The 12,124-nt window shown below is 39.4% G+C and overlaps 1 protein-coding gene across 1 annotated transcript; it reads right to left on the bottom strand.

Annotated features, from left to right (window-relative positions):
• Positions 1-3,226: 3,226 nt before the first annotated feature.
• On the bottom strand, positions 3,227-12,114 carry mob4 (MOB family member 4, phocein). The gene is made up of 8 exons (XM_077616726.1): positions 11,933-12,114; positions 11,362-11,424; positions 9,669-9,769; positions 9,537-9,579; positions 6,755-6,841; positions 6,609-6,688; positions 6,418-6,529; positions 3,227-4,066 (listed from the first exon to the last, which is right to left on the bottom strand). Exons 1-8 carry the CDS (start codon positions 11,990-11,992, stop codon positions 3,932-3,934), a joined length of 681 nt encoding a protein of 226 aa, XP_077472852.1. The 5' UTR covers positions 11,993-12,114; the 3' UTR covers positions 3,227-3,931.
• Positions 12,115-12,124: the final 10 nt, after the last annotated feature.

The following is a 12,124-nucleotide window of genomic DNA, read 5'->3' as shown; positions in this document are numbered from 1 at the left end:
TCAAGTGCGACTTGTTTTTTTTTTTTTTTTCTCTGACCACAGAAAGCCTGTTTTTCTTAAGCTATATTTAAAAAAAATGTAAATGTTAGATTAACAGGTCCATTTGTTGTTTTCCATTTAACTAGTTTAAAGTGTTTGTTGTAGGTTTCTGATCACATGGAAAAATTGCCCTGGCTAAAATGCAACTCATATTGTGCATTATCTGGCTGGTTTGTCTAATGGTCTGAAAAATACGGTACGTTTTTTAGCATATTTCCCAAACGTTACAAATCCTTTACTTAACCTTTAGTACTCTTAAGTATTACTGCACCGTAGTAGCAGGTGTGATCACTTTCTCTTGGGTTCGAGTCCAAATGTTGACACCTAACTTTTTATTTTAAAAATTTGGAGAATTTATTGCTGATGATAGCAAATAGCAAGCAAGCCTTTGTTGTATTGGTTCTCACATTCAATGTGAAATGGATTATTTTATAACAGCTTTATTCTGAGCATAACATGCAAATAGCACATCGACATTTGGCCATCATCTTCTCGACTGATAGAAATTAGATTGGATTAGAACTTTATTTCATCCCGTATTTGGGAAATTTCTTGGTTGCAGTAGCAAGACAGACACAAGACACACAAGACATTGTAGACCTAGGTAAAAAAAACTGGAGCCACACACAGGAAGTCTACAAGGTTGTAGTTCCAATTATTCCAGCCTTTCTGAATCCTGACAGGATGGTTTTGGTCATTTCAGTAAAAGTAACCTCCGCTTTTCGCCAGTCTTTTACAAGTTAGCTAACTCCAAACTTTCTTTCTGCTGCTCGATTACCGTTTTTGGCTGCGTAATTCACTGTTTGCACTATTTTTCTTTTTGGTGCCATTTTGGTTCAGCCCTTCTCAGTTGTTTTTTTTAATGTTTAAATTATCAACACAGGCTTAGAGCGCCATCTTGCGGTTTAGTGTGAAAATAACATGTGAAATTATATAATAATGTGTTAATAATTTCACGCATAAGTCGCACCCCTGGCCAAACCATGTGCGGTCGATTGGTCGCCGGTCGATTGGTCGCAGGTCTTTTGGTCGCCCCGACCGCGACAACGGGCGGCCAAAAGACCGGCGACAAAACAAGGTAAAACAACACGGTCTACACATCAATAAAAGCCAACAATGGCCATAAGCAGTTTCACTGAGCCGACGTGTGAGTGTCTAAGAGTTTGTATGTACATGCGTTGTCCCTTTAAGAAGGTACGTCAGTCAGGGTCTTAACAAGTTCTCCAACAAAACACAATAAAAGTACGGGAAATTTGGAGCTTTTCTTTAGCCTAATAATTAATAGGGCATTAAGTATGATTAAATAGTAATTCACAGTTTCTATTTAGGGAATTTGAGCAACAATTTAAATGGTAATTATCAATAACCTTCCAGGCGACCAATCGACCGTGTACCGGCCAAACTATGAGAAAAAAAACTGCGTCTTATAATCCGAAAAATACGTTAGTCAAGTGCTATGGTGTCAGGGGGAAAAAATCACTGTTGTTTTGTAACAGTGACACAAAAGTTTAATACAAAAAAAACAGCTAACCTTACTTTTCAAGTAATTTGACACGCCCTGAATTCCAATGGTTTTGGTTACATTTTATGGGAGCATTGTATTTTTTAAACTGAATTGTTGGTCAATTTGTATATTGGCAAATTTCGATTCAGGCCATGAGGTTAGCTGGCAAGCAGGATTTTATTTATTGGTTTGGATTTTTTTTTTAATGCATAAACGTGTTAAAATCATTCTTCTTTATTCCTGGGGACTTTTTGTGTTTTAGATACATTCCAATTTTTTTTTTCTTGGAAGTCACAGCAAACTGGTTGAACGTATTTACACTAGTTCAGAGGTGGCGAACAAGTTGGACACAAATTTTTAAATATGTTTTTATTTGTTTTTAATGGGAATTTGGGTGTGTTTTAAGAGAGGATAAATATAAGAGAAAAATGAAACAAGGCAAAGAGCCACAGTATATACAAAATATTTTTTGGCCGGGAGCCGCTTGCGGCTCGAGAGCCACGTGTTCGCCACCCCTGGACAAAAATAAGTGAAGAATGTCCCAGTACTTTTAAATGCTATGCTGGTTGTGTTTAACATTTCGAATCTCTTAACAGTATTACTAGTGTGTACGGTACTCCACGGAATAAAGAGTTTATAGGTATTAAAATCATGGTGTTACAAAGAACTACAGCAGTATTATAAAAGGAATACAATTTTGGGAATATTTGTACATTTAAACCAGCTTTCCCATTGGGGAAATGTTGCTATTATAGGGAAAAGTACATTCTAAATGGAGGTAAAAGATTCTGTCAGTATTACAATGTCATTTTGTTGTTGTTGTACATTTTGCTTCCCTTGTACGGATAGTGATTATTGTAAGAAATAAATTTCTCCATAATTTGGCACAGTTTGCATTTATGATTAACTTTTAAAGGGTAAGTGGCTATTTTTTTGCTGATTTAACACAAACCTCATAGAGTCGGTGTCCACATTGGCTACATTTTGGGTCTTAAATAAGATTAGCGCCACCTGATGGCTTCGTGCAGGGGTGTCAAACTCATTTCATCCGGAGGGCCGTTATGTCTTCCAATTAGGCTGTCAAAATTAATCGATTAATGAATTGACAAGCTTCTCCGATCGTGGAAAGATCATTTTTGGACGTTAAAATTGGTATAAATCTTCTTGGAGCTTCTTAATAGCAACTGTTCCCTTGTAGTGGGTTTTTAAAATGTATTTAAAACATTTTTGCCATTGACAGCACTAGACGTCTAATTCTATCCCCCAGTCAAAATGGCTTAAACATCCAGTCAATGTTCCCTCTAATTTTTTGTTTGTCCGGTCAGAAAGACAACCTCCCTGAGCACACTGAGTACCGGTGTGAGCAACATCATCATTGCTCGCTATGGGCACACACCAGTATCACACCTACCATACGCAGGTGCATGTCTACTACACATAAATGATTTAGTAATAATAAAATGTAATGATTAATATCTATCTGAGTGGTTCGCGCGTCGGCCTCACAGCTAAAAAATAAAAAAAATTGTGCGCTCCATATGATTTGCTGTGCGCAGAGAAGACGAGCATAGTGCGCAATTGCGCACGTGCGCAGCTTAGAGGGAACATTGCATCCAGTTGAGTTTGAGTGTTTAATTAATAGCAGTGAAACCCCCACCCCTCCCCCTTTAACAGTCACACAGGTTCCAGAATAATAAGTCTTTTATTAACAGACGTGAAAATGTCACAAACAGTAACAAAGTTCTTTTTAGTTCATTTTAAAAAAAAAGCAGATTAGATATTTGAAGCAAAATAACTTAATTCAGGTGATGGAAGAAAAAAAAGGCAGGTTGTAAACATGGCCAATATTTCACCTGTTTAAGCGAAATAATCAGCTATGTTATGAACAGAGTATATCGGGAGCACAATTGGATACCTGGGAGTTTTCCGTCATTCGCTAATGCACGGCTTGTGCCTACGTTTGGGGATATTTTTTACAGTCACCAAGTGAAACTATAGCTGCTCTACTCTGCACAAAATGACAGGCGACAGAAAAGCCAAGAGCGAAAGTAGGGAGAAAGGTAGAAGACTGAATCACCGTTAAAAAAACAAGCTAAAACCGGCTATTATTTACAAAAGGGGGTGGCTCTTATAATGTGTGCCTTTGTCAACAATACAGGGAGAGATAACGGATACTTTTTGTTGTTGTTTTTCTTTTGTTTTAGTTTTTTTGCAATTCCAGCTGCTCAATTGATAAAATGTTCCCTAGAGAAGTATGGTGCTTTATTTTTTGACTCAATTTCCCACAGGCTTTCTTTGATAATGGAGGAGGAACAAGGTGCCAAGCAGGAGGTCTTAGTAGGCTGTACAGTAGTGTGTGGTAGAAGTGTGGGTGTGGGCGCACCATCCTCAGGCCTCGCTCTCACCGGCCGGCGAGGTGTTCTGCACCTCCTCCTCCAGGATGGGCACGATCAGGTTGTCCTTAGACATCAGGTTGTATTTCATCACAAAGCGTGTGAAGCGGTGACACAGGAACGTTTCGTTCTGGGCGAGAAGAAAAGGGGAAAAAACGGTCATGACATGCGATTCCAGCAGTCGGGAAATACACAACAGTAAATTGTGGATTGAGATTTAAAATTTGCTCTAGATCAGTGTTTCCCAACTACTTAGAGATGGTCAGGTGTATCGTGGGAAACCACAAGTCATACATTGTAATGTTCTGGGGGAAAAATCTTAATATTACGAGAATAAAATGAAACTATTACAGGATTCAAATCAAAATATAATGAAGATTAAATGATAGATTGCACTACAGTAATCCCTCGCATACCGCAGCTTCACTACATTGTGTTTTTTTCTGGAGGATTTTTTATTTTTGTTAATTACATTTTTTTTGTAAATTCATAAATGTGAAAACGCTGAAACTGCCCAGCGGAAGCCACTCCCCCATCCTCCGCTTGATCCGGGTGTATTTCTGTTTTTATTCATTTGGATTTGTATTAATTAATAATTGCATACATTCATGAAAAACTACACACATTTATTAATAAATCAAATTGAGCCACCCGATGGTGTGGTGGTTCTCCCGCCTGACTTTGGTGCGGGCAGTCTGGGTTCAATTCCCACTCGATAGCAGTGTGATTACGAGTGGTTGTCTGTCTCACTGTGTGCCCTACGACTGACTGGCGACCAATCTAGGGTGTAGTCTGCCTTTTGCCCGAAGACAGCTGGGTTAGGCTCCAGCAACCCCTGCAACCCTTTCAAGGATATGGAAAATGAGTGAAAAAATAATAAGAATCAAATTAAGACCTGGCATCTCCAGATGTAGACATCACATTGGGGGCCATGTTAGCACACTTGTACTATACCAAATGTCAATATTGTGGTCCCACATGACCCAAAATCTGATGTCAGATTTCTGTGGGTTAATTCTTTTTATTGAGGGCCCATAACAACAGGGAATTTCTGTTTTTAATTATAGGAATTGTATTAATAATTATATTCATACATGAAAATAATACACAAATTAAGTATAAATAAAATTGATACCCGCAATCCACATATGTAGACATCACATTTTGGGGCCATGTTGGCACACTTGTATTACAGTAATCCCTCGAATATCGTGGGTAATGTAGACCAGACATAGCCACGATAAACAAAAAAACGCAAAGTAGGATCACCCCTATTATAAGTACTTTTTTTTTCTTCAGCGCCGAGTCCTAGTAGCAAGCGGAAGACAGACTACGAGTTTCAGCGTGGATTTTCACATATTTATGAACTTTAAAAAGAATAAATAAATAAATAATTCTTCAGTGCTGAGTCCAAGTAGCAAGCGGAAGACGGGAGTGGCTTTCGCTTGCGAGTTTCAGCATGGTTTTTCATATTTTTATCAACTTTAAAAATAAAATAAAAATCCCCCAAAAATTTAAAAAATAATTCCCCCACAAAAAAATCTGAGATATCTTGAAGCCGCGAAAATTGAAGCCATGATATTTAAGGGATTACAGCATACCAAATGTAAATATTACAGTGGTACGACGAAAATTTCGATCGAATAATTCGCCCGAGATACAATCAAAATTTCGAAATACGACCAAACCAGGTGGCCATGACACGAGAGGCTGTTTATCATTGTAGCGCACTGTCTTTTTTTGCCACATCTCTTTCGTCTAAACAGATATCTACGAGCACTGAACGATTTATTCAGACGAGTTTCAACCAGGAAACGCACAACGCACATGCGCAGGCAAAAAGAGGGCTTTCTGGGTAATGAAGTATACTCGTGCACACAACACCGCCCAATTTTAGTTATTTTAAACACATTTTATTACTATTAAACCACTAGTTATGTGTTACTTTGTTAATAGATGGCAAATTAGAAGAAATAAAACATTTTTTCCATTCCAATATCTTGTTTTTGGTGTTTTTTCAGAGGGTTGGAACAAATTAACACCCCCACCCCTCTCTCTGTCCGTCTCTCTCTCTCTTCCCCCTTCGAAATGTGTCTAATTTTACTTCTATTAAACACATTTTATTACTATTAAACCACTAGTTATGTGTTACTTTGTTAATAGATGGTGAATTAGAAGAAATAAAACTTTTTTTTTCCAATCCAATATCCTGTTTTTGGTGTTTTTTCAGAGGGTTGGAACAAATTAATTTGTTTTTAGTTCATTTCAATGGGAAACGTCCGCTCGAGTTACGAAAAGCTCGACATACGATCGCAGTCCTGGAACAGATTAAGATCGTATGTCGAGGTACCACTGTATAGCCTACATGACCCAAAATTGGTTACTTTTATTTTTTCTAAGTACCCCAAATAATCACTCCCCCTAAAAGGGTTTCAGAGATGATTTGGGTCTCTTTTTCTGTCATTTTGCAAAGATTCCCACCTCATATTTGTCAAATATCTGGCGGTGATGAAAGTATGCATGAGAGAATATCCTATAGATGCGTCGACACACCGAGCCCAACTTCGCCACGGACGACTCCTTGATGCTCACCCTGCAAAACAGATGGATTAAGCTCTGTAAATAAATACTTTTTTTTTAATCAAATAGAAAATATGTATGAAAAAAGCCACCTGCTGGGGAAGTATTTGTTGCTATTGAGAAGACAGGCAGCTCCGTCCAGCGTGTGCCTTGTGTAGTCGATGGCGGGGCACTGCACGTGTTTAAACACACAAATATAAGAACAAAGTGCCTGCGAGGGGCGCAGGTGAGGACTCGCCTCTTTGGGGTTCTTGTGGGCGGCGCATAAAAAGATCCACTGCTCGGTGGCTGTCATCTGAGTGCAGGTGTCTGGATGACATTCACTCTGCAAGGAAGAACAAGAACACATTACAGACGCTCCCCTACTTACGAACGAGTTAGGTTCCGAGCGATTGTTCATAAGTTGAATTTGTTCGTAAGTTGCTCAGTGCTATATTTTGTATTATAATTTATGTTTAAGGCCTATATAAGTATATTGAAGGTTTATATAAGTGCATTTGTATGTTTAAGGCTTGTATAAGTAACACGCATTGGTTTGTACTGAAAAAAACATTTAATAACATGGAGAGAATACATACAGTACTGTATACAGACGCTCCCCTACTTACGAACATTCAACTTACGAACAACGGTACATACGAACATGTCTGCGAATTGCGTTTAAGTCCAAAAATGTTCGCAAGTCCAATTTTGTATTTCGCGTCTTTTTCCGAGTAGTACTTCTTTCCGCCGCTAATACCGACGCCTGGCGCTGTGAGAGCTCAGCTCACCCAGCATCTACCTTCTTCGTTGCAATGCGGAAGTGCGTTAATGTATCTCCAGTGTGCAAAGAACCTTTTTCATTTGTATCATTAAATATCTCATGCATCCAATATTGAATATGGTTGGTAAAAAGCTAAAGGCTTCTATTGAGGGAGTTGCAAGGAAGAGGCAAGCCATTTCATTTGAAACGAGTGGCAATAATAACGAAGCTTGATGCGCGTGAGTGGTGAGCGTTGCACATTCAGTACCATTTATAAACAGAAAGATCGAGCAGCAGGACCCAAATATTGAACGTTGCACAAAGTTTGCAAATCAATTGAATGATGCCATACAGTGCTACTGCATCATTTATGATGAAAAAAAAGAAGAAAACTGTGCAATCGTCATTAGGTCGCTTCTTTTGGCCAGTTTCTAATACATAAATCTATCTCTCTCTCTACAGTACTATACATATTCTCTCCATTTTATTAAATGTTTTTTTTTCAGTACAAACCAATGCGTGTTACTTATACAAGCCTTAAACATACAAATGCACTTATATAAACCTTCAATATACTTATATAGGCCTTAAACATAAATTATAATACAAAATATAGCACTAAATCAACTTACAAACAAATTCAACTTATGAACAATCGCTCGGAACCAATTGCGTTCGTAAGTTGAGGAGTGTCTGTACATACATTAGAGAGAGAGAGAGAGAGATTTACTAGAAACTGGGCGAAAGAAGCTATCTAATGACGATTGCAGTTTTCTTTTTTTTCATCATAAATGATGCGGTAGCACTGTATGGCATCATTCAATTGATTTGCAAACTTTGTGGAACGTTCAATATTTGGGTCCTGCTGCTCGATCTTTCTGTTTATAAATGGTACTGACGGTCGAACGATTCAAGTTGTATTCACGTGCAACGCTCACCGCTTTCTCACGCGCATCAAGCTTCGTTATTATTGCCACTCATTTCAAATGAAATGGCTTGCCTTTTCCTTGCACCTCCCTCAATAGAAGCCTTTCGCTTTTCACCAACAATATTGAATAATGGATGCACGAGATATTTAATGATAAAAATGAAAAAGGTTCTTTGCGCACTGGAGATACGTTCACGCACTTCCGCACTGCAATGAACTGGGCAGAGGAAGGTAGATGCTGGGTGAGCTGAGCTCTAACAGCGCCAGGCGTCGGTATTAGCGGCGGAAAGAAACACTACTCGGAAAAAGGCGCGCAATACAAAATTGAACTTACGAACATTTTTCGACATAAACGCAATTTGCAGACATGTTCGTATGTACCGTTGTTCGTAACTCGAATGTTCGTAAGTAGGGGAGCGTCTGTACAGTCATACCCCTACTTACGAAATGAATTGGTTCCAGAACTTTTTTCGTAACTTGAAAATTTCGTAAGTAGAGGTGTACTTTATATGTAAATTCTCCCATTCGTTCCACGGTCCTCACACAACTAGCAACTAAACCCTTTAAAATTGCTCAAAGAAAATTGACAGCCGTTTTTGTGAGCCTGCTAATAACTAACTTTATACAGTGATCACAGCAATGACTACTTTTTCCCATAGGAATGAACTAATAAATACAAATTAATCCATTCCCACCCTCTGAAAAACACACCAAAAACAGGATAGTGCAATGAAGAAACATCTTTTTATTTGTTCTAATTCACTACTTACTCACAAAGTAACAAATACCTATCTAGACGTTATGATCTTCAATGCTAAAATGTGACATTCAGTACAGACAGACAGTAGCATCTTAATGTGGACGAGAAAGAAAGGACAGGAGAGAGACTTGGCAACGCGCTCGTATCATAAACTTTAAATTTAACTTAAATGAATTTAGATTACTATACGCACACGCTTAAATTTTTTTTATCTTGTTACACTAAATTTAAACTTCTTGTATGATAATCCAGGCAAAGATTAGCTTCAATGTAACAATGCTAATGCTGTATAATGTGTAATGTACTTTTTTGTATGTTTACTTATGTTGATGTTGATGAATGAACTATAAACATGTGAACAAAACCGTATTGTCATATGCAATCAATGGGCGAAGGTTAAACACGCATGTGTGTGGAGATAAATCACAGTGGTGAAAATTACCACCACCATTTTTATTAACCGTGCGATAAATGGATTTATTAAATATCGCAACAGGCTTAGTCATAAGTGACATCTGTAACCATCTTTCAATTTAAGGTAATTTATAATATATGTCTTTCCCTTCAACGACAGTATGTGTATCTCGTACCTGCAGCTTGACCGCTAATCCGTTGAGCTCCAAGCAGAACTGCCTGCAGAAACACCACAGTAAATGTGCAGTGTTAACCATAATTATAGGAAACATTTGTGCCACGTGAAAAAGTCATCAAAACATTCGTACCTGAGGTGTTCGTATTTCCACACCCCCTCATCTTGGCCCTCGGGGGGTTCCAGAATTTTGTCAATGTTAGAGCAATCTGAGCGGATGTTCTGCTGAATGTACTGTAACACAAACACCCACTGAATCACTAATACATCGACGGCGATGGGCATCCAATTCAAATAGATTGCATTCGATGGCAGCAAATGTGTATGTGGCTTAAGAATAAGCATTTATTGTATTTTCTCACATATAAGCCGTATTTGTAACAAAAAACTGACTGAATCAAGGGTACGGCTTATATGAGCACAAGACTATAGTCTTTTTAACAAGTAGATGTTGGCAAATTTACATTTACTATTGGTTGGTTATTTTCTGTTAGGCAGTAAGAAAACAACAATTACTGGATGAATTATTAACTTCCTTATGATATTGACCCTAAAAATGTGCTTTTGATTCATAAAGTATCTCAGAAATACCACGTGCGATGATTTTTTTTAAAGATTTTCCCTTCAAAGTTACACATTTGTACTCCATAATAAACCATAAATATGGAGGTGAAAATTGTGAATCAGGGGGCGGCTTATACGCGAGAAATTATAAAATCTTAAGGCAATTTTAAGGGTGCGGTTTATACGGCACTCGGCCGTTTGGTCGCCGGACTTTTGGTCGCCGGACGTTTGGTCGCCGGACGTTTGGTCGCCGGACTTTTGGTCGGCGGACGTTTGGTCGCCCGGAAGGTTATTGATAATTACCATTTAAAATTGTTGCTCAAATTACCTAAATACATACTGCAAATTATTATTTAGTCATACTTAATGCTCTATTAATTATTAGGCTAAAGCTCCAAATTTCCCGTACTTTTATTGTGTTTTGTTGGAGAACTTGTTAAGACCCTGACTGACATCCCTTCCTAAGGGGACAACCCATGTACATACAAACTCTTATACACTCACACGTCTGCTCAGTGAAACTGCTCAGGGCCATTGTTGGCTTTCATTGATGCGTAGACCGTGTTGTTTTACCTTGTTTTGTCGCCGGACGTTTGGTCGCCGGACGTTTGGTCGCCGGTTGTTTGGGTCCGGGCGACCAAACGTCCGGCGACCAAACGTCCGGCGACCAAACGTCCGGCGACCAAAAGTCCGGCGACCAAAAGTCCGACGACCAAAAGTCCGGCGACCAAACGTCCGGCGACCAAACGTCCGGCGACCAAACGTCCGGCGACCAAACGTCCGGTCACGGGTTTATACACCGGGTGGTTTATATGAGAAAATACGGTACAGAACAATAATTTAAGCGTGGCGTTCCAAGTGGTTAGCGCGTCAGCCTCACAGTTCTGCAGTCTAGGGTTCGATCCCAGGTCGGTCGTCACTGTGTGTTGTTTGTGTGTTATCCCTGGACTTGTGTGGGTTTTCTCCAGGTACTCTGGTTTCCTCCCACATCCCAAAAACATTCAGGCTAGACTGGTTGAACACTCTAAATTGCCCCTTGGTATGAGTGTGAATGGTTGTCCATCTCCTTGTGCCCTGCGATTGGCAGGCCACAAATTGAGGGTGTCCCTCGCTTGATGTCCGTCGTTAGCTGGGATAGGCTCCAGCACCCCACGCGAGCAGTCCAGAAAATGAATGCATAATTAACGCCTTGAGTGAAGAGTGCAATAATGCGTTAATGACACTCACCGGAGTGTAGACAATTATATAGCTTGTTCACACACCTGTTGGACAGCGAGGGTGCTGTCCATCTCCTCAAATGACTCATCCGGCCAGTTGTAGAAATCCTAAACAAGGGGGAATGACGCGTGAAAGACGAATGCTACTAAAATAACACCAAGGCGAAATATATTCACTACATAACACAAATACATGCGAAGGAGTATGCGAACCGGTACAGCAACAATGTGTTGACGTTTCAATCATGACTCCTTGCTAAAAAAGTTAGCTTGAAGCCAGCTGATCACCAAGCAATGACTGCTTTCGGTAAAGATAACACATTCGGGGGGATTATGTTAGCTGGATAGCGGCTGTTTTCTCAATTTAATTTGAAGATATTCGTCAGTGTGTTTATACGTCCAAATTTATAGATAAACAGGTGTAGTGACGCTGAGTTACTCCAGGCACTAGACGGAGGAAATGCTAAATGTTAGCATTAGGTCGAGCCCTTCCGAATTGAAATCGGCCAGCGTCAATTTCGATTGAAAACCACACCAGTCCAGCAGACTCGAGTCAATACACGTACGGGTTCTATTCCCCGTGTTTTTCGTCCCTTCCCGGTAGCCGAGAACGCACCTTTGCCTTGGTTCCAGGCCGATTCCTCCTGAGAACTGCAGTACCCTCCGCCATGACCATCTCGACAGAATACCCGGATGTGGAATATCCGCTGAGATGTACAACAACATTAAAACTGACGTCAAAATAAGTCAATTGAATATTTTTTTAAATTCCAACTATTTCATTTGTATACATGCTCCTTACATCCAC

Source organism: Stigmatopora argus, chromosome 13 (genome assembly GCF_051989625.1).
Source record: "Stigmatopora argus isolate UIUO_Sarg chromosome 13, RoL_Sarg_1.0, whole genome shotgun sequence".
In the NCBI taxonomy this organism is placed as follows: Eukaryota; Metazoa; Chordata; class Actinopteri; order Syngnathiformes; family Syngnathidae; genus Stigmatopora; species Stigmatopora argus.
The sequence above is the reverse complement of the archived record's forward strand: the minus strand, read 5'-3'. Positions and strand labels throughout refer to the sequence as shown.